General features: G+C 46.0%; 1 protein-coding gene across 1 annotated transcript in view; it reads left to right on the top strand.

Moving 5' to 3' along the window:
- The window catches only part of CUNH6orf89 (chromosome unknown C6orf89 homolog), a 39,184-nt gene extending 20,897 nt beyond the window's left edge, over positions 1–18,287 (top strand). The window contains exons 4-8 of the mRNA XM_090282319.1: positions 3,321–3,475; positions 3,823–3,962; positions 5,084–5,213; positions 7,986–8,109; positions 12,971–18,287. Coding sequence (XP_090138445.1) covers positions 3,321–3,475; positions 3,823–3,962; positions 5,084–5,213; positions 7,986–8,109; positions 12,971–13,065 — 644 coding nt within the window. The 3' untranslated portion in view covers positions 13,066–18,287. The remainder of the gene's footprint in view (positions 1–3,320; positions 3,476–3,822; positions 3,963–5,083; positions 5,214–7,985; positions 8,110–12,970) is intronic.
- The last annotated feature ends 4,953 nt before the right edge of the window (positions 18,288–23,240 follow it).

Raw genomic sequence — 23,240 nt, forward strand, 5'->3', positions numbered from 1 at the left:
GCAGTTCTGGTTGTTTTTGTTTTGAGATTAGTTGTGATCCTTCTTATGGTTGTACAAGTAGGCGAAGTGTGTCTATTTACCCCTCCATCTTGGCCAGAAGTTTTCTGTTTTTCAAAAGTTTATTGTCTACAACTCTTATAATTCAATAATAGAAAGACAAATAACCCAATTAACAATTAGAAAAAGATTTGAATAGACATTTCTCAAAAAAAGATAGATAGCTAACTAATATGTATATGAAAAGATGCTCAACATCATTAGCCATCAAGGAAATGCAAATCAAAACCACGGTGAGAAGCTACTTCATACCCATGACAATGCTATATAAAAAGATAGACCATGAGAAGTGTTGGCAAGGATGTGGGGAAATTGGAACCCTCATTCATTTCTGATGGGAATTAAAATAGCACAGCTGCTTTGGAACACAGTTTGGCAGGTACTCAAAAAGTTAAACACTGAGTTAGCAAATGACCTAGAAATTCCACTCCTAGGTATGTACACACGAGAACTGAAGGCATATGCCCACCCAAAACCCTGGACACAAATGTTCACAGGAGCATTATTCATAAGAGCCCCAAAGTAGAAACAAGCCAAATGCCCAGCAACTTATGAGTGATAAACAAAATGTAGTATATCCATAAAATGGAATGTTACTTGGCAGTGGAAAGGAATGAAAAACTGATAACATGCTATAACATGGATGAACCTTAAAAACATTATGCTGTGTTAAAGAAGTCAGACACAAAGGACCATGTATTGTATGGTTCCATTTATATGAAATTCCAGAATAGGCAAATACATGCTTAGGGCTGGCGGGAGAGGGGTTGGAATGGAAAGGGGCTGCTAACAGGAACAGGGTTTCTTTTTAGGGCAATGAAAATGTTTTAAACTTAGATGATGGTGCTGGTTTTACTCTGAATATACTATAAATCACTGAATGGTGCACTTTGAATGAATTTTATGCTATGTGAATCAATCTCAATAAAAATGTGTTTTTTTAATGTAATGTCTACACAGAGAAAGCAAAATAATGCCCTTTCCCTGCAGTCCTGCCCTCCTCCTGCCCAAAATGTCATGATAAGTCTCCAGGTCTTCTGTCTTCTCTGTGGGTGCTCCCTTAGGTGAGGAGCTCTTGGGTAATGTCAGCCGCACAGACGTTCTTGGGAGTGCTGCTTAGGTCCCTAGACTGTGTCATCGCTGCTCCTGGAATCACACCTTTCTTCCCAAGCCCACTGCCTCAGTTAGATTCTCATTATATTTCACCTCTCATAACAGACAGTCCCCCCGCCCCCACCCCCCAAAGAGAAAACCAAAATACAACCAGATCTTCCTCTTCCCAGCCTCTCTCTCCTAGGACTCCCTAGTCACAATCCAGAAGAACCTTCCTAAAGCATAAGAAAATCCCTACTCAAGGGCCTTAGATGGTTCCTTGCTTTGCTCTCAGTAGTCGTAAGTGCTCCGAGCCCCGAAGCCCCCATGGAGCCATCCTCAGCAACCCGCTGCCCCCGCAACCCCAGCCTGCACCCCTTGTGCTCTTCCCCGCCACACTCCGGTGCCTTGGTGGTTCCTGTTGCCTCTCGCTCTCAGTTTATCTGTAAAATGAGAATAGTGATGCCTCCTCGATAATTATGTGGTGAAAGGAAACTGTACCGCACGTGAAAATGACACTTAGCATGTGAGTTCCCTTTCTCCGTCCTTCCTCCCTCACAAGTACTTTGGAAACTGAAATGCTGTATAATTATAACATGTTGTTATGATTATGTATGCCTTATTGTATGTCCATTACCCAGAGTTCTTGTATTTTGACAAGAATTCATATTTGGCCTCTAATAAGGAACATTTAAAAATATTTCAGAAGAAAAAATCCTGTATACCTTTGCAGCCTCAGAGTGCCACCGAAACAGGTGCACTAAAGGGTTTTCAGCTGGCCCCGGAGGCTCACGGCAAGCACTGTGGGACAGAGGTCCCTCTCCATACGGGTGCACAGGCCTCCAGTGGATAACCTGCCCACGGGCGGAGATGGGTGAGAAGGGGAGCGGCAGCTTCCTCGAGGAAGCATGTTCCATCTGCCGGAGATGGGGCATGCCTGGAGGGTGCTCGGGGGACGTGCTGAGAACTAACAGGGGCTGTCCCTGATAGGATTTTCTACACCCTAATGCTGCTGTAAGAAGACCAGGAAAAAGCACTTGCTGCCGAATACAGAAAATATTTTGTAGTTGAGAGTCAGTTTCCAAGTGTGTTTATTGGTTTAAAGAATTGTCCTCACCTTTTAGCCGCATTTCGTTGTCTGTTGTCTTTTATTCTAGGCTCTCTCCTGATTTGGTTTCCATTAGGTTTAATCAGAAACCATCTGGTGAAACATTTTGGATTCAAACTTGAGTTTATCACAGACACATGCCTCAGAGAACACCCATAAAACCCAGAATGGAACAAACAGCGGAGAAGAAACAGTACGATAACATTATAAACAGAATAGTGCCAGAGGGAAGGGATGGAGGGAGACTGAGAGGGCCTGTGCAGAAACAGCCACCCCCCCGACAGGCGCCGACCAGGGAAAGGTGCCGGGGAGCCGACCAGCACTCTTATCGGGGTCTGCGTGGGCGTTCATCCTTTTCTGACCAACCTGCAGTCCTTGGGGATAGAAACCATGGCCAGTACCCCTACCCCCTTCTGAGCTGGGATAGAGCGCTGTCTGATGGGCAGATACAATTCGCTTTACTCCAGACATGGGCCCCTGAAAAGTCTTGTCTTCTCTCCATCCCTTCTCTCTACACCCTTTTGTCACTGTTCCTTCCGAGAGTCACCCTGGCCTCCACTTGCCCTTGTGAACCAAGGGCCTAGGCCCACACCCAGAGTGTTGAAGATACGCTGTGGGACTCATCATTGGTGGTGGGACCCCGTCTTTCTGAATACCCCTCCCCCATATGCTGTAGACAGTTCAGACCTGTGGATCACAGGTTAGAAAATGGTGGGAAAACTACATCTCCAACCCCATGTCACTGAATATCTTCTCCAACTGCTTGATTTTATTTGTTGATTTGACTTAAGAAATACATGCACATATTAAAAAATTTTCCATCAAGTGTAGAAGACTCTACAGAGAAAAGTACGTTTCCTTCCCACCCTCTCCCCTGTACACTGTGCTCCCTCCTCAGGGGCTACATATTATATATGTCCTTTTCATAGGTTACCAGTGCTTGTCATTGCTGTCTTTTAACATTATTATTATATCTTTCCTTTCTACTTCATTGCTGGGACTAATGGATTTACCCGCTGTGTTCTTCCTGTATCTGCTTCCTTTGTATCCCTTCCTCTCTTAGATTTTGACCCCTGGTGGACCAATGACCGTGAGAAGAATGAGTCAGACTCCGTCCCTGCCAACTGCACTGGTTGTGCCCAGAAATTACCCCTCAAGGTAATGCTCCTGGAAGATGCCCCAGAGACATTTGAGAGACTCCATCCTCTGGTGATCAAGGTGAGCGAGAAGCCTGATTCTCCCACTGACTACCCATTTATCCTCACTGAGGATTTTTTTTTCCATTGCTTTTAGTGAGAGAGGAAGGGCTGGGGAAGAGAAACATTGATTGTTGGTTGCCTTCTTGTACACGTCCCAACCAGGGATCAAACCTGCCACCTGGGTAAATGCTCTGACTCGGAATTGAACCCGTGACCTTTCGGTCTGTGGAACAACTCTCCAACCAACTGAGCCACACCAGCCAGGGCTGATACCCATTTAATGCTTAGAAACCATCATGCTCTGTGATGTTCCTGAGAAGTAATTCTGTGTTGTTTTGCATTGCTTTTGTTTTCCTCCATGTCAAGACTGAAAAGCTCCTGTTGTCTGAGGAACTTCAGCATTTTTTGTGCCAGTACCCTGAGGCAACAGAAGGCTTCACGGAAGGGTTTTTCGCCAAGTGGTGGCGCTGCTTTCCTCACCGGTGGTTCCCATTTCCTTATCCATGGTGAGTGAAAAGGGGCTTGTGTGTGTGTGTGTGTGCGTGTGCGCATGCGTGTACACAAAGGGACAGACCAAATGTCTAAACTGTGCCCGGCACTGTGCAAGCACTTTGCAGTCCATCACTCAAGTCAAATGATCCTTAGGAGCTCACTGTGGACAAACCATTGATGAGAGAGAGATAAAGGGACAAGGGGAAGAGCTGTAGCAAGAGGAGTGCCACAATGGATGGACACCAAGGTTCCCTAACAGCTTTATATTTATTTCTAAGTGTGTATTTAGTATTTATGTTTATGCGGCATGGGTTCCTGAGTGTTGAGCTGAAGAAAGAGCGCGAAGAATGGGAGACTTCATTTCCCAGCACTTGTCTGTGCCAAACAGCTTGCCTTGGTGCTTAGTATCTCTTGCTTAGTGGTGATGCTCAGAATGGCTCTGGAAAGTAGGGATTATGTTCAGAAAAACGGGAATCAGAGAGGTTAAGTACCTTGCTTAATATCACCCAGCCAGGACTGAAACTCAAGTTTGTCTTCTTGTTCCTTCCTGTGTGCTATAGAAGACATGGTCCATTTCTTGGGGTGCTCTCTAGAAAGAAAAGGAAAGCCAATTTCTATCTACAACCATCCCAAAAGAGAATTTAAAAATTGCTTTTTGTTGGATAATTACTCAGCGCCTCTGCCTTTCTTTAAATTGGCTATTTATTTGCATGATCAGATACCCAGTTTAACAAGTTAGTCACGCTTCCCGCTGCGTGTTGCTCTGTCTCAGAAGGAGGTTCATGATTTTTGCTGCTGCCTCTTCCCTTTGTCTCCTCTTCCACTTGGCTTGTTATTACTTCAGTCTCTTTTCTAAGATGGAATGACTGGATTGTTTCTTTACTTCCTCTATATGTTATTTTAGCTGGACTTTATAAACACCCACCCACACAGACAAATTGTGGCTAAAGTTTATGTTACAGTTAATTGATTTGGCGTGATTATTCTTCATGGACCTAATACTTAAGATATTGTCCTGATACTTTTCCCTCTTTACCCACCACCCACAGCTTTCCCACCCTTGCTCAGCTCTGTGTTAGTCATGGCGGCTGACTTGCCCAGTTTAAATACTTTTTTCTCTTTCAAACTTTTACAGGAGAAGACCTCTGAACAGATCACGCATTTTACGTGAGCTTTTTCCTGTTTTCACCTACCTCCCATTTCCAAAAGATGCCTCCTTGGAAAAGTGCTTCCTTTTTCAAGCAGAACCTGTTGTGGGGAGTAAGGTAGGAAATTTTGAAAGGACTTAGATCCAGAATTTTCCTCATTTGGGACCTGGGCCAATGTCATAATCAAGGCCTTCCCTGTACATTGACTTAGAGGGTGAACTGAAGGGACAGTCACATTATCTAAAGTTTTCTCCTCCTGTTCCTAGCCAGGAGACCTGCAGTGACCTGCTCTTTTACGAAGGCATGCTTATGGGAAGTCTAGTTACTTGTCAGTCTACCTCCTGCAGGCCACTTTCTGCATTCAAGTATGTAGAATCCTAAATGTTGAAGGGACCTGAACATGAAGTTAGTCTGACTTCTCTACCTCAAAGTAGAAAGCTGGCAAACTACAAATGAATATAATATGTAAATGAATAGTCAGTCCAACTTACTCAGTTTTTTAGATAAGGAAACAGCCCCAGGGAGATTAAATGATTAATAGGAGGGCTCTCCCTGACCCTCACTCCCAGGTTGGCTTTCCCCAGACAAATGAGGAACTTCAGGTAGACAATTGGAAAAGCAAAAGGCTAAAAGTGCGGAGAGGTTTGGGGACTACAGGGTTGTTAGGCACATGCCCGAGGCGGGCAGCCCAGCACCGGTGGCCACGCTTCTCACCTCAGTCCGGGGCCAAGTACCCAGAGCCTGCGTTTACCTCTCTGTTGCCAGTGGACTCAGCAAAGCTGTCCTGCGTTTGTGTCTGCTTATTTTTCTCTGAATTGCTCTTTTGTTAAGTCTCATTCCTAAGGTTTTTGAGCATGGATTGGTTTGAAAGAATTAAAAACATGAATTTTTACTTTGTAAAAATACTAAATTTCCCAAGCTATGGCCCCTGCCCACTCTGGGTTGTGTCTTCAACCTCCTGATCCTATTGGCTTCAAATCTGCTGACTCATGTTAAAGGAATTTTGAAGCCTAGAAAAACAATAATTTTGTCTAGAAGTAAGAACTGTCTGCCAGCAGCAGGGTGGAGGTGCTGGGCTCTTCCTCAGATTTTTGAAGTTCATTCTGCTGTCCCTGGCTGGAACCTGGGACCCTGGTGTGATTTCATCTTTGTAATTATGATATAATGCTAGGCGAGGGCCTTTATCTTTATCTTCATTTTTTCACTTGAATCTGAAGTTGATTTCACCAGCCTGCTTAACAGGGACACAAAGGAGCCCAGCCAAAGGGGTAAATACAGAGTTACTCAGATGCCTATCAAAGTCCTCTTGAGGTTTTCAAACGTTTTGGGAAGGGAAGTGGCCCCAACAGGCAAAAGTCCTGAGAATCTGTTCATTTAGAGCATCTGTTTCCCACCCTGGCCTAAGCTCTCCACAGCCTCATTACTCCACCCTGTTGTCTATGTTTCTGGGCCGTGGACCCTGATAAAGTCACAAGTCTGGGTTCCCGAATCCAGGAGACAGCCTTGGGGTACAGAAGTGGGGATTCAGTTGTTAAGAGGCACTGGGGAAGAGGTGAGGGGCTGCAAGGCCCACCTCACCCACTCCACATTGTTGCCTGTGGCTGGCCTGCTCCATCCCGTCATTGGTTTCTTCTCATCCTGGGTGTGGAGGGATATGGTCCTGCCCCTTCTCAGGCTTGTATGAAAAGAAATACATCCACTTGGCTTTGGTCTTCTGGGATGTTTTTCAAGACTGCTGATGTCAGGGCTTCTGCTGGTACCAGTCAGTTGCAGGCAGCTCAAGACACAAGTCCTCCTTAGTCCCCTTCCAGTCACTGCAGTAACAGTTGAAACGGCTCTAGTGTGGCCATGGAATCAGACTAATGGCCAGGGCCTGTGGGAGCAACACAGAGACCAGGATTGGGGACAGGAGAAGGTGGGGCCAAGACTCAAGGCCCCAAGTGGTGAAGAGAAAACCAAGACGTGGCTCAGGGAGTCAGACTTCTGATCCCTGCTTTATGTGGGCATACAAAGTGTTTGCCAGAAGGGCAGGGGCTGGGAGGGGAGGCCTAGGGGTTCTCTCACTAGGTAAGAAGAAAAGCCTGAGCAAGATAACCCTCTCTGTTTCTCCCTGCTCCCTGCCCCAGCCCAGCACCCAGGCTCACAGCCGTGCCTGGCACATAGTGGCTGCGCTGTATGCCTGCGGGTGGCAGTAGTGCTCCCTCAGAAGTGCCGTCGTTGCCTCTGCAGGGGCACATCCTGGTTGTCTCCTTAGTTTTCAAAAGCAGAGGCCAGTCTTACTGTCATCAGCTGTTAATCAGTTGCACGACATATCTGCTCACCTGGGTCTTGCCAGAAAGTGTAAACCTGACCTTGCCACTGTGCGATTCCTATCAAAATTCTGGCAGTAAGAAAGAATATTCCATGGAATATTGCCCAAAAGATATGTAGACATCTGTTAGTTTAAAAGTCTGAATCAAACCAGATCCTGCATTCTTAGACCAAAATGTATTAGCCTTTGCTAGACTTCTGTTAAATTGCAATTAGATATTTTGCCTTTGGCTTGCTTTAGAGCTGTGGTTAGAAATAGTTGTGAATTATGAAGTTTGTGCAATTTCTACTTTAGGGCTGTTACTGAGGATGTCACCCACTAAATCACAGTGTCTCGTTAGAAGCCATTACAAGAGATTTTTATCCTGCTCTCTAGACTGGGAGATGAGCCATGCTTTGGAGAAACTAGCTTGTTTTTGTATTTTGGATATAATTGCGAGTTGTGTTATTAGTTCTATTTTCCTTTTTGCTTACGCTGCTAGGAAACTCGGAGCCATACATGTATGGATTTTTCTGTATTAATCTTCCACATCCTGGAGTTTTATTGTTTTATTTTCCTTCCTTTCTGCCCCCCTCCAGATGCACAGGATGCATGACCTGTTTACCATTGGCAGCGGCGAAGCCATGTTGCAGCTCATCCCCCCCTTCCAGTGCCGAAGACACTGCCATTCCATGGCAATGCCACTAGAGCCAGGGGACATCGGTAGGTGGGGCCCAGGAGGGCAAGGTCAGCTGCAGGACCTTTTTATTTTTAACTCAAAAAATATTGGAAGAATTAAGTATAGCCTTCACAAAGATCAGTTAAGTAGAGCAAAAAATAACTCATTTTAATTAGTAGGGTCAATATTTTTGTTTAGATGTAACAACTAATGAGAAAATGTGGCAAAGGGAAATGTCCTATTTTGTATAAACATTTAGAATCTATGTGTCCAAGTTAGAAAGGATTATGGAAAATATTTACAGCAATCCTTTATTTTACAAGTGGGGAGATAGAGACCCAGAGAGGAGAGGTGACCATTCCAAGGCCCCACCATCTGTTAAGAAAGCTCCAAGTCTCGTTGAATACAGTCAAGCCAGGGGAAGCACAATTCTAGATCTGAGGAAACCCATTTTGTTAATAAAACAATGCAAGCAGCATGTAAGGGTATCAGCCCCACAAGGAAATACTGCCTTCTGTGTGGGTCCCACAGCCAAGTCACAGACTCACAGTCATGACTCACCCTTGGCTCCGTAATTTCCCAACTGTGACTTGTTCTGTGCATTATATTCTAAAAACCTGTTCCAGACAAACAGGTTTAAATCAGCTGCTGTCAGTAGCAATCAGTTTGACTGTAGAGTTTTCTTGGCAGAAGCAAATAAATCAGCAAGCATCACATGCCCCTCCTTGTTTTTCCTGCCTGGAGTCCCTGGCAAATCCCAGGCTGGTTTTCCAACTGATTTCTTTTAATTTACCTATTCAGAAAACCTCTCACCTCATTTGGAAGAAGGGTGCAGACTGCAAACTATGCATATTTAATCCAATTTACATAACTTTTATTTCAGTTTAGAAGTGAAAAAAATAAAAATACACAAATTAAGCATTGACTGATAATGGAGCGCAGCTGGCCTGGCCAGTGGGAATTACTGCATAAAAGAAAGCTCTTGTGTAGAAGTTGTTCTGAACCTATTTTCCTGTAGTGGAGTGACCCTTCCATGAGGTGTGACTGCTGCACAAGTCTGTAAGGCATTTGGGGTTGGGATTTTGTAGTTGTGCATGAAAAAGTTTCTGTCTTGAGTTCTACAAATGCCTAACAGCTCAGACAACTACATAAATACCTTAGTTATCCAAATTCCAGGTTTCCAGCTCCCACAGGCATCTAGAATGCCAATTATAGAATTAGGGGAAAAGAAAAAAAATGGGTGACTGGCAGTGATCAGAGAAGCTTTGATCATCAAAGTCCAGTGGGGAAGGTCCAGAACAGCCTAAGTTCCAGAGCCATGCTGTGACCGGCTGGCTTGCAGACAGACCAGAAGGAAAGGAGCCCTGTGGTTGGTAGTGACCACGAAAGGCCCGCCACATGACCTGCATGTGGAGAAGGGACAGGAGACAGAAGAGCGCAAGAGGAAGGGACTTCCAGCCAAGATGGAGGCCTAGGCAGACACACTGCGTCTCCCTCCACAACTAAGAAGGAATACAACCACCTTGAAACTAGAGACAACCAGAAGTTCCAGAAAATCGAGCTGCATGGAAGTCCAACAAACAAAGATATAAAGAAGAAATACTCATCCAGACAGGTGGTAGGGGTGGAGCCACGGTGGAAAGAACGCAGTGTGGTGGCGGCAACAGCAGTGGCAGCAGCAGGCAAGCAGAAAGCCCAGTCACCTATTTTAAAAAAGTGGGGAGGGACACCTGGGGAGTGCTCTTAGCACGAAACCAGACCACACAGCTCATGGTTTCAGTGCCGGAGAAAATAAAGTCTCATTGCTTCCGACTGTGCAAACCAGTTGGGGTTGGGGTAGAGGGAAAAATTGGCGCTCTCTGCAGAGTTCGCTTGTTTAAAGGGCCCCCACGGTCCTAGAACGTCCGCAGACCCACCCACTCTGGGAACAACATCCAGGGCAACAGCTAGAAAGGCACCAGTCCCATACAGAAGTGGGAGAGGTACGTGGAAAAGGGGCAAATGCTGAGCAAGTGGCATTGTTCCCTCTCAGACCCCTCCCCCCCACGCAGCACCACAACGTGTAGAAATGGGTCATCCTGTACTGATGAATACCTAAGGCTTGGTCCCTTACAACGTAACAGGTGCAACAGCTCTGCCTGGGCCACAGAGGCAAACACACACAGAAGCCTGTCAGAATGAGGAGACAGAGAAGTATGGCCCAGTGGAAGAACTAAGCGATGAGGAGATAGCCTAACAAACAAGGAGATAGCCAGTCTAACGGATGCAGAGTTCAAAACACTGGTGATAAAGGTGCTCACAGACTTAACAGATAGGCTTAAGTATGGCAGACCCATATGGGAAGAAGTGATGGCTATGCTAAATGAAACAAAAAGAAAATCCACACAAAACCAATGGTGAAGATAAGGAAGCAGGTTCAAATCAATGATTTGGAATATAAGGAAGAAAAAAACAGTCAACCAGTACAGAATGAGGAAACAAGAATTGAAAAAAATGAGGAGAAGCTTAGGAATCTCTGGGACAACTTTAAAAGTGCCAACATCCGAATCACGTGTGTGCCAGAAGGAGAAGAGAAAGAGCAAGAAATCAAAACCTTATGTGAAAAAATAATGAAGGAAAACTTCCCAAATTTGGCAAAGGAAATATACATACAAGTCCAGGAAGCACAGAGAGTCCCAAATAAGCTAGACCCAAAGAGGACCACACCAGGACACATCATAATTAAAATGCCAAAGGTTCAAGATAAAGAGAGAATCTTAAAAGCAGCAAGAGAGAAGCAGAGAGTTACCTACAAAGGGGTGCCTATAAGACTATCAGCTGATTTCTCAGAAGAAACTTCGTAGGCAAGAAGGGACTGGCAAGAAGTGTTCAATATGATGAAAAGCAAGGACCTACAACCAAGACTACTCTATCTAGCAAAGCTATCATCTAGAATGGAAGGGCAGAGAAAGTGCTTCCCAGATAAGGTAAAGCTAAAGGAGTTCATCATCACCAAGCCATTATTATATCAAATGTTAAAGGGACTTATTTAGGAAAAAAAAGATCAACACTATGAACATTAAAATGACAACAGACTCACAACTATCAACAACTGAATCTAAAAAATACAAACTAAGCAAACAGAATAGGGACAGAATCATAAGTATGGGGATCATTTACAGGGTTATCAGCTGGGAGGGGGAAGGGGGAGAAATGGGGAGATTGTGCAGGGACTAAGAAGCATAATTAGTTGGTACAAAGTAGACAGGTAGACAGCGGGAAGTTAAGAATAATATAGGAAAGGGTGAAGCCAAATAACTTACATGCATGACCCATGGACATGAACTAAGAGGGGTGGGACTGCTGGAGGGAAGGGGGATACTGAGAAGAGGGGAGCAAAGGGAAAAGAAATTGGGACAACTGTAACAACATAATAAAATATACTTTAAAAAAAAAAAAAAAAAAAAGAGGAAGCCCTGGCTGCTGTGGCTCAGTGGATTGAGCGTCTGCCTGCGAGCCAAGTGTTGCTGGTTCGATTCCCAGTCAGGGCACATGCCTGGGTTGCACATCAGGTTTCCAGTTGGGGGCGCAAGTGAGAGGCAGCCACACAGTGATGTTTCTCTCCCTCTCTTTCTCCTTTCCCCTCTCTCTAAAAATAAATAAATAAATAAACAAATAAATAAATTATTAAAAAAACAAAAGAGGAAGAGGGCAAGTCTGGGAGGACAGTAGAACAGTGGGCACCTGAGCCGTGGCAGGAACAGAAGTGATGGCTGTGGCTACCTCAGTTACAAATGAGGACAGGAAAGCAGACCCGACAGTGGAGGAGAGCAGTTCAGTGGTTATAGGACTGATGGAATCTCAAGTGCCTCAGGGACCCTTAAGAATGGCAGTGTGACAAGCAAGTTCTGTATTTTCTGACAAAATAGGCATTGTCCCGTGAAGGTTGAGGGAAGCGGACAAGGTTACAGCCACCAGAAACTGAAAGGGGGCACTTTCAAGAATGATGTAGGGGTCAGGTCCTGGTGAGCCCTCACATCTGCCGAAATTGTATAGTTAAACTGCTCATAGTGACTGTTCTTGAGTCACAGGGTGGAGGTTAAATTCTATTCAGTGCTCTCCATTTAAAGATGAACAGGGTGTATCATACTCTACAAAATTTCCTATCAAGAGATTATTGAAGTGTTGAAGGTTTTAAGTTTACCTTTCTAGCCCACTTAAATGATACAGATCAGTACTTCCTGAACAGTTCTTCAGATCATTCATGACCCCAGAGGTAGGAACAGGAGCCCTTCAGCAAGTAGGACTCCTTGGGTCAGAAGACTGGGAGACACATGTTTTGTCAACACATAGACTACACTAGTGTGCAAACGGTTCCCAAAAAGCTTGGAAGGACCTAGTGTTTCTCAGACTTACTTGGCCGTGGAACCCATTTTCCTTGGACTATTTTACTGGATGCTGTTTACAGAACACAGCTTAGGAAATGCTGGGTTGGGTCAATCTGGATGTTTTATAATGAGGCCATATTGTAGGTAACCTCAGGAAAACTGGATAGGGCTCCCACGCCCCCTCAGAGTCCGTCCTGTCTTCTTGCTGGTAAAGATGAAATCGGTCTGAGAACCGATGCCCATCACCAGGTTATCTAGAGCATCTTGCCGTTGTAAACCTGCGGAATTGTAATTCACAGTTACCCAGGTGAGGAGGGTGATGATTCAAAGTGGCTCCTGTTAGGGGTCAGGTTACAGAGAAGACTGATGATAACTGGGAATGTTTATGGCAGGAAGAGCTAAAGACCTTCAGTGCAAGACTTGCCTGACTTTGCAGGTGTGCCCTGAGGGCAGCTCTGGCAGACCTGCCTTGCTCATGCCTGCAGGTGTTCCCGTCGCCCAACATTCACATGCTTTCCTGTTGCTGTTTCCCTTCAAGGCTATGCCGATGCCACCCACTGGAAGGTCTACATTATAGCCAGAGGGGTCCAGCCTTTGGTCATCTGTGATGCTACCACCCTCTTGGAACAATAGGAAACAACTGTATAGAAGAACAGCTTGAGAACTGAAGACCAGAGATTGAAAGGAGGAAATAAAAATGATGAAACCACTTTCTAGGGGTTGGTTACTCAGTTCCCTGCCCGGTGCATGCGTATGTGAGCCAGCTGTGTGCCAGAGCCGAGGGCCAGAGGCCAGCCCTTCAGCTGCTTGGCCAGGACTTTGCCAGTACCTGTCTGTGAGACTAGGCTCCTCCAGGTCTTCTGGCCCCGCAGCCTTGAGGCTGCCCTTCAGGCAGGGAGCAGGGTGGTGCCTTCCCTCACTTACAAGGCATGATTTCCTCTGCTGGCCCCCTGGTCAGAGAAGGCAGCCCACCCATTCTGACTTCAGAGCCATCCTTCAGCAAATGGACCTGCGTGTCCTTGTCTTCCTGGCCACAGCATCCTGCGCTTTTTTAGTAAAACTATAGCTGCTGATTGAAGAAGTCATTGCCATTTCCCAAACAGAATGGAATCTGGAACCACTGGAAAAAGATCAAATAACCTCAAATTGCACTCAAGAAGTGAACTTCTTTCCCAGCATCCATAGCTCTTAGAGTCTCAGGCTGGTGTCTGATTTTAATTGAAATGGTTACTGCTAAAGTAATACTTTTCTCAATTTTATCTTTTGGTTCTTTTGCCTCCCTCCCCAACCCCCACTATTCCCAACTCCTTCCTGTCTCTCCCTTGGCGCTCTGGCTGGCTTCTTGGCACTTGTGCTCAGTCTCCCGGTCCCCACTCCCTTGTTGGGCCAGGGCCGTTTACTGCCGAGGCGGCATCATTCTGTCAACTGTTGCTTTTACCGAGTGTCTTCAGAGGGGGATGAGTTAGATGCTGGCCTGGGAGAGGGTGCCTCCCTGGGTCTGATCTTTAGGGTCTGACTTTGTGCAGGGAAGATGTTTTACAGATGCGTCAGGCTCATGTTGTAATGTGGTTGGGGAAGGAACTCCAGACCCAAACAGTTTGCCAGCTGGGCGTGCCACTGTGTGATCCTCTGTCTTAAAATGATCTCTTTGTACTGAAAACAAGGTGAGGTTTTTATTTTTTGTAACAATGTAAAGCTGTATCCTTTTGATTGGGTAATTCACTGTGCTTATTGTTTCCCCTAAGTGCTTTTAGTGTGTTAATCAAGTGATGTAAATTAGGGTGCTCTTGTTTTCTTTTTTTCCTTCACTGGTACTGCTAGGTATCTGGCCTCTGGTCGTGCCACCACCAAAATGAAGAAAAAACAAAGCACACTGTGGCCCCCACTTCTGAATGGATATAGGAAGTGTCTAAGTCAGAGTTACGGACCAGGGGGGGCAGTGGTGAGGGAAGCGGGTGTGCTTCCTTGGGAGCACCCCTGCTTCTGTCCCCAGGCCCTCTTTCTCTCTGCATCTCCTGGGCAGCAGTGGGGATCACTGGGCCCTTGAACGGCCTGTTTGTGGGCTTGTAAAGGGCAGGCAAGGTTCACAGGGCCCAGGGTGGAAACACTCAGAGCCTCCTCCACAGGCTTGAATGAAATTAGGATGAACTGTACCTGAGGGAATTATTCCGTGAAAAAATCAGCGCCTTGTGTTGATTAATGCAGGAAGAACTTTTTGTACACAAAAGAGTCACGCTTGCTAAGCAGTTACAGTTTAAGAGGTTGTAAATCAGAGAGATCACTTAGAGGCCAGCTTCGTGCAGGCTTTTCAAGACTTTGCCATGTCCTTATCCCTGCCGCACATGGGGAGGAAGGATTATATGTAAACAAGTTCCTTTTTTTTTTTTTTTTTTAAAGACTTTATTTATTCACCTCTAGAGAGAGGGGAAGGGAGGGAGAAAGAAAGGGAGAGAAACATTGATGTGCAAGAGAAGCATGGCCCCAACCCGGTGACCAGGCCCACAACCCAGACATGTGCCCTGACTGGCAATTGAACTGGAGACCCTTCTTCACTTTGCAGGACACTGACCAACTGAGCCACACCAGTCAGGGCTGTAAGCAAGTTCTTTAGAGGCCACTCAGTTCTCCTAAATTAGGGCCTTTGGGTTAAGAAAAGAGAGGATTCCTTAAGAGCAAAGCAACTGTTTTAATGATTGAGATTCCTATTTCATTTTTATGAATTACCCTGTGTTCCTTCCCCATTTTACTCCTGCTCTTCATACCTTAAATGCTCATAAAATATCAACTTTAGTTCAAAACTTGGAAGACTAAGAAACCCTTACACATATTGATGTTCTGAGGCGCCTCCTGGGAAGTCCTCTCAGCCTTTGTCAACAAAGAATGGGATGGCTGCTGATGAGATACGTGAGCATATACTTACTATTCATTTTACTAAACTCTGCCCAGTTCAGAATTGAATGTAGATTTATGTTAGAGGAGAAATTCTCCTGGTAAGCTGAGTCCACCAGTGAGCAGTCCTACAGGAATGGCTTGGGGGTGCATGCCAGCCCCTTTCTGGCTCTCTGAGGCTTCGTGTGAGCAAGCTGCTTGGCTTTCCTTGCTCACCTCCCTCTCAGCTCCAAGGAGACAGCAGAAAGCCTCCACATGACTGAGCACAGGCAAGAGGGTCATTAATGAGGAAGCAGGGTTGGGGGGATGGTGGGGCCACCTAACAAAGTCCCACCTCCAGCACCACGGTGAGAAAACCTGGGGCTGTAGGAAGGGGGACTTGCTGACGAGTTTGTTGACTGTTCACTATGAGGTAATGTGACCTCCACATATGGGTTAGGTTCACTTTCTTACAGGTTCCCAGAGCACAGACTTGGATCCCCAGAAATCAGCTCTCTGAGGAGAAAGGCTGCTTTGGCACCGTGTGAAGCATTTATGTCCAGATGGCCTGAGGTCTCAGGAGTCAAGTATTAAACATACACCTGTTCTGGCTTATGAAAAAAGGTGGGGCTTATCCTTTCCCCACTCCCTTTTTTTTGTTTTGAGAAGGGAGAGAGTAATTTAATACAGTAATGGCTTATGAAAATAAAATCTACCTATTTGGCAGTATATAAAACAATCTAAATAGATGAATTTAGCACTTTATTTTTTTAAGAAAGGAATAATAATATTTGTGTAGCCCACTGTCTCTTTTAATCTTTACTCATTCCTGTAAAGTAGGTATTAGATCCTCATTTTACAAATAAAGAAACCAGGGCTTAGAACAGTTAACTGCTGGTGGGTAGGCCGTGGGCTCCTCAGCACATTATTTTACTGCCTCAGTGCAGTGTGGTGCCCAGGATGAAGATGGTGTACTTTGCTCTGGTGAGCCCTCACTGGGGTAGGAGAGCCTAGGAATAGGGTCAGCAAGCCAGGAACTCTTCGGGATTTGTTTTTAAAACTGCTTTGGACAAATGGAAGAGGGGAGAATAACCAGATGACTTTCATAAAAAGTCTTTCACATTTTCCTTCCCCACTTGAAAACCATCTAAGAGTGCGTGTGGCTGGAACATGACTGTGTCCAGCCATTTTCCCGGCACTCTACATTTCCAGATGTGTGACCAGAAAAGGGACTCTGCCCAATTCCAGTTGTGGGTCCCCTTGGAGTTTACATCACTTGTTTTTCAGTTCTCAGTTTTCTATGCCTTTCTTCCAAAATCCAGCCTAGGCCTCAGTGTAGGAACAATTATTTTAACCAAATCTCAAGTTCTTCAGCTGCAGGTGATGGTCTCAGTCACTTGAATATAGTCTGGATGAGTTTGCTCATTAACTAGTAACTTCCATAGTGAACATTAAAAACCCAGAGCAGATGTTTGCTTCTCATCTAATCCTCGCCCAGCAGAAGCCAGTTTTAGGGGAAAGAGGGAAAGCTGCATGTCTGGTTGCATGGACAGAGGCAATCTTCTCTACATTTTGTGACTCAGTTATTAAACAGAGGGCTCTTTTAGGCTTTGAGTTCTAGCAATGGGAGAGAAACTCTCCTAAATTCCACATTCATTAGCTTTTAGTGGTGACTCCATCCCCCACTAAACCATTGACGGAGGGGAGCGCCAGAGATGTGTTTAAGTAGTAAGTTAGGTTGAGATCCTCTCCATGTTTGGACTTGAGCATGTTGTGTACAGAGCCGATGCGTGTCCGCGTCCGGAGGCCAGGAAGGGGAGGTGCTTATGAAGATAGCCGTGGAGCAAATGAAAAATGGGAGGCTCTGGGAGTGTGCGGTGTCACCATGGGCATGTGTACCCCCAGCTGCCTCACCCGGTACCATCAGCTTCTTCCACAGAAGCTTCTCAGAGGAGACGGACAGGTGCTCCCTCTCATGCACTGCGCCCAAATCCGCCCACTCTGGACACTGTGTGGCTTTAAGTGCTGGTCTTGGTAGGGAGCCCTCCAGCCAGCTTGTTTGTTGTCCATGTCCCTTAGTGTCTGGTTTCCCTGCCCTGCATAACTTAAGCATTAGAGCTAAATACATCTGTCATTTTCCTTTCTCTGGAGACGTGGAGTCCAGACCTTTTCAGAGGCGTGGAAAGAAGAAATGTTACATAACTCCAAGCCGAGGTTTGGAACTGTCCGGACATGGTGGGGCTGGCCCGGACACTGTTCCTCCTGCACTTAGTGCATCTGTCATCGATCCAGGAGCCCCAGCTGCAAGCGCCGCACAGGGAAGGGAAACCAGTTTAGTTTTCAGTTTCAAGCAGAAATTGAGGAGTGGGGACATTTGCTTTGTGCCAGGCCTAATCTGCCTGATTAGCTCCCATCAATCTGTGGGGTAGATAAGGTCATGTGTGAAGCCACCTTGACTCACAATGCAGAAGTGTCCCAGCCTTCAAACTGCAGCTCCTCGCTGTACTTGTGACCTTTTCAAAAACAAAGGTTGCTTATCTATGTGAATTGAGGACAAAATGAGACACGTGGCATTCCTGGAGAGAACCCCCAGCCTCATCATAGGCAACTTTCCCTGCAAACTTCTTTCTATGGTTTCACCCTCAGAACAGTGCTGTCTGTGGTCTCTTCCTCCTCCCTCCTGCGGGAATGTCAGTAACAGGCTGGGCGTAGGGGGGAGACTGGAGAGGCAGAAGCAAGCCAGGAACTCCACTCAGCCTCTTCCTGCTGTCATCGCGGATAGGAGCCAGACAGCTGCCAGCATGGTGGCCTGGGTGGTCCCTCTGAGCTGAGGATGGACACCTGTCCCAACCACTCCTACTCTGAACGGTCTAAGCTGTTAATATGTGTTCAGTGCAAAATGTTGACTGTAACTTAATGTATTGCGAACTTGTAAAGACTTCCCCTGTGTAAAGAATGTATGTATATTAAAAGTTTTATGTAACAGAGTTTTTACTTTTTTGCAATTAAAAGTGTTTATGTTGGTTGGTAACTTTCCTATACTTGTCACTCTTTAATTTCCAGTTTTCTCTTTTTCCATAACTCAGGAGACATCTAGCTGCGTCTTATTCAGGAAGCAGGCCTTCAGGGCTCTTCTGTGAGCCCCCTGGTCACCTGTCGCATCTGACCTTTGTCCTCTCTAATGTTCTCACCCAGCTTTGTACTCACTTGCATTCAGACTCTTCTTTTGTCACTTCTCCTGGACTTTGCGCACCATGGCTTCCAAACTGCTGTTCCCATTCTCAAATCTCATTCTTACTGTTAACACCAGAATGGAATTGTGACCCTGGGTGCCTTTTTCCTTCTCACCTGCTGGCTGCATGCAGCCCAGATGCCCTCATGGTGTCACCTCACTCGTCGATGTCTTGGGTTCTCGCAGGAGGACAGCCAGAACCCTTGCTGGTTCACCCCGGCTGCCACCAGATTAGAGCCATTCTCAACACTCAACACAATATAGATTAAGTCCTCTTGGTGTACGCCTTTGTTTTGTAATTTTCTACATAGTTTAATATAAATGTGTGAGTAGAACCATGTCTTAAATAGTGTTTAGTGTCCTATTTCGTTTCCCTTTATTACTTGCTGTACCTTCCCCCCTCCCCCTAGTACTCCTCCCCCTCCTCTGGTCAGTAAATGTAATGGATATACAGCCATACTCTGCCTGTATCTTTCCAGTTTCTTCCAATGTTCTCCTATCATAATCACATCATAAGGTTTTTGTCATTGCTTTACTAAAAACGGGGTCATATTACAGGCATTTGATGTTTCTTGCTTTTCTTACTCAGTACCTCACAGAGTTCAGATCAGCTGGCATTGGTCTAATCTATTCACTTTAATGGCTAATATTCCTTGGTGTGGATGTGCCATTGTTTATTCAACTGTTCTCATAGATAAATCACATCCTGTTAAATGATTATTTGGATTATAAGTCAAGAAGTCTGGACTTAATTTTTAAAATACTTGTCCATGTATAAAGGTGGCAGAGTCACCCGTTTTCAGTCCTTGTCGTTCTCACTGACTTGTGGAAACCATCTTCCTCTCTTGGCTTCTGTGAAACTCACTACTCCCTTCCTGAACCTTCCTTTTCCACTTCTGCCTACTCTGTAGGACCTTCTGCCTGTCTCTGAAACACTGGTCTCCCCTACTAGTCTTCCCTCGGGGCCTCCTTTCTCTCTCTCTCTCTGGGAGATCTCAACTCTGCTTTGCCTTCCACCCACGGGCAAGTCACCCCCAGCCTATGCCTCGCCCACACTTCTTGCCTGACTCTTAATCCAGTAAACGCAGGTGTCAGGAGCTCATGGCCACCATTCTTTCCTAACGCACCTCTAATTCACCGTGTCCAAAATGGCTGTGGCAGCCTCGGAGGGCGCCTGTCTCTTCTCTCAGCCTCTACTTCTGATCTGGACCAAGTTCTGGAGAACACTTTTCTTTTCTTTTTTAATATGCTTTATTGATTATGCGGTTACAGTTGTCCCAATTTCTTTTCCCCTTGTTCCCCTCCACCCAGTGACATCCCTCCTTCCAGTTGTCCCCCCCCTTAGTACATGTCCATTGGTTGTGCATATAGTTCTTCTCAACATCTTCCTGTCTACTCTACTCCCTCCTACTATGCTTCTTAATTCCTGTACCATCTCCCTCCCTTTCCCCGCTTCCCCCTCCCCGCTGACCTCCCCCAAATATGTTCCCCATACCTTTAATTCTGTTCACACTCTCATTGCCTACTTAGTTTGTCTTTGTTTCGGTTCCCTGTTGTTGGTTGTTGTGATACAGTTGTCATTTTAATGTTCATAGTTTTTATCCTCTTTCTCCTAAACAAGTCCCTTTAACATTTCATATAACAGTGGTTTGGATCTGATGAACTCCTTCAGTTTCACTTGGTCCTGGAAGCACTTTCTCTGCCCTTTTATTCTGAATGACAGCTTTGCTGGATAGAATAATTGTGGTTGTAGGTTTTTGCTTTTCATTCCTTTGAATATTTCTTGCCAGTCCCTTCTTGCCTGCAGAGTTTCTTTTGAGAAATCAGCTGAGAGTCTTATTGGGACCCCTTTGTATGTAATTCTCTTCTTCTGTCTTGCTGCTTTTAAGATTCTCTTTATCCTTAATTTTTGACATTTTGATTATAATGTGTCTTGGTGTGGTTCTCCTTGGGTCCAGTTTTTTTGGAACTCTCTGTGCTTCCTGGACCTGTAAGTCTTATTTTCTTCCCCAAGTTAGGGGAGTTTTGCTTCATTATTTTTTCACATAATTTTTCAATTTCTAGTTCTTCTTCTTCACCTTCTGGCAGCCCTGTGATTCAGATGTTGACCCGCTTATAGCTGTCCCATAGGTTTCTGAGTCTCTCCTCATTTTCCTCACTTTTTGTTTCCTCTTTCTGCACTGGTTGACTGTTTGTTCCTTCCCTACATTCTGATTTGTTGATTTAATCCCTGGTTTTCTTGCCCTCACCACTAGTTTCATATGTGTTTCTGTTCATTTCAGCAGGACTAGCCTTCATTCCTTCCCCATCTTGTTTAAGATCTGCTGTTAGGTGTGTAAGCGCTTTTAAAACCAAAGCTCTGAACTGTGCCTCAGAAAGATTTCCTGTCTGCTGCTTTGTTAGATTAGAAATTTGCTGTCGGGTCAGCTGCATCACCGGGATCTCTATCATGATCTGTGCCATCATGAACAGTTTTGTATTTACCTTTGCTTCCTGGGCGGGGCTGTCACACCTCCTACTCTATAGGGGGCGGGGCCCCATGCACTCATCATAGCCGGGTGACCAGTCTCACCCATCTCACCACGCTGTGGCATTTTCTGCAGGGGTGGGGGTCCTAGATGGATTCCTGCCGTTCACTCTCCGCTGAGAGACCAGGAGTCTCCTCCTCCATCCCCACCCCCTCTGGGCCTCACAGTCCAAGGCAGTGGAGGTCTGCCTTCCCCGGCTTTGGAATCAATGAGCTGACAGGTCTGGTCTGCAGCCGGGGGTGCTCCCCAGGCGCGTCTCACCTCCTCTTAATTATGGGTGTCTGTGCTTACTGCTGTCCTGCGGCCGTTGCTGCTGCTGCCTCGGACAGCATAGCCTGACCTTTCCTCCCCGGCTTCACCCCTCTTACCTGTCCAGACGAGCACCACTTCTTTATAACTTTATATGCTGGACTTCCATTTATTTTCTGGAACTTCTGGTTATTGCTGGTTTTGCAATAGTTGTATTCCTTCTTAGTTGTGGAGGGAGACGGAGCGTGTCAGTCTAGACCTCCATCTTGGCCGGAAGTCTCCTGTGTTTGTTTGCTTCCGCGCCCCAGGTAGAGCTGTCGCTCCTGTTATGTTGTAAGGGGCGGAGCCTTAGGGATTCGTCAGTAACGGGTGTCCTGTTTTGCCACGTTGTGGCGCTGTATGCGGGGGAGGGGTCTGAGAGGGAACAATGCCGCTTGCCCAGCATCCGCCTCTTTTCCAGGCACCTCTCCCACTTCCGCACCAGACTGGCACCCCTCTAGCTGCTGCCCTGGCCGTCGTTCCCAGAGTGGGTGGGTCTGCGGATGTTCTAGGACAGGGGGCCCTTTAAACAAGCGGATTCTGCTGAGAGACCAGCAGTTTCTGCCTCTGTCTCACCCCCACTGGTTTGCACAGTCAGAAGCAATGAGGCTTGATTTTCCCCGGAGCTGGGACAGTGAGCTGCTCTGCTGAGGAGCTGGGAACGCTCCCCAGGTGTCCCTCCTGACTTTTTAAAACGTGTAACTGCACTTTCCGCCGGCCTGCTGCTGTTGCGGCTGCTGCCACCACCACACCCCATCCTCTCCACCCTGGCTCCGCCCCTCCTACCTGTCTGGATGAGTATTTCTTTATTATCTTTGTTTGCTGGACTTACATGCACTTTGATTTTCTGGAACTTCTGGTTGTTTCTAGTTTTGAGGTAGTTGTATTCCTTCTCAGTTGTGGTTGGAGACACAGCGTGTCTGTCTATGCCTCGATCTTGGCGGGAAGTTCTGGAGAACTCTTGTTGCAGATCCAGTCCTACTGCAGCTGTCTCCGTTTAGAACCTTGCTGTTTCATTCCTAGACTGCCAGTAAGTGCCTAATTTGATTCTCATGCACGTTCCAGAGTCCCAGCTCACCCCCCACATAGCTGCCACAGTGTTCCTTCTGAAGTACAAACCGCCTCCCCTCCTTGCTCAGTGCTCCTCGCTCATCGGTGACTCTCTGTTGCCCACAGGATAGGTCCAGGCCCAGCCCTCCAGCCTCATTCCACTCCTCACCTTTGCTTCCTTTCCAGGTCTACTGTGTCCTCACCACACACTGCAATTTCTGGAAACAACCAGGCTAGTTTTTCTCTTTTTTAGGAAAAAATTTTATTGAATTTATTGGGGTGACATTGGTTCACAAAACCATACAGGTTTCAAGTATACAACTCAATAAAGCATCATCTGCACATGGCGTGGTGCTCCCATTGCCCCAAGCAAAGACCCTGTCCCCATTTTCCCCACCTTTGCCCACGTCCACCCACCCCCAACACCCCTTCGCCTCTATCACCATTCTGTTGCTTGTGTCTATGTGTTACATATCTAAGTTCTTTGGTTAATTCTTTCACCTACTTCCCCCTCCCTTCTCCCCTCTGACAGCTGTCTGTTCCATGTGTCTATGCCTGTTTCTATTTTGTTCATGAGTTTATTGTATTCATTAGATTCCACGTATAAGTGAGATCATATGGTACTTGTTTTTCTGTGACTGGCTTATTTCATTGAGCATAATAATGTCCAAGTCTTAGAGCAGAATTAGGTTCACAGCAAAATTGAGCAGAAGGCACAGAGTTCCCTTTTACCACCATGTCACAACTCCCCCACTGCATGTCCTGCACCAGTGGCACATTTACTACAATTGATGGACCTACAATGATACATCATCATTCTCAAAGTCTATAGTTTGTATTAG

Source organism: Furipterus horrens, unplaced genomic scaffold (genome assembly GCF_987537825.1).
Source record: "Furipterus horrens unplaced genomic scaffold, mFurHor1.1.pri manual_scaffold_6, whole genome shotgun sequence".
Lineage (NCBI taxonomy): Eukaryota > Metazoa > Chordata > Mammalia > Chiroptera > Furipteridae > Furipterus > Furipterus horrens.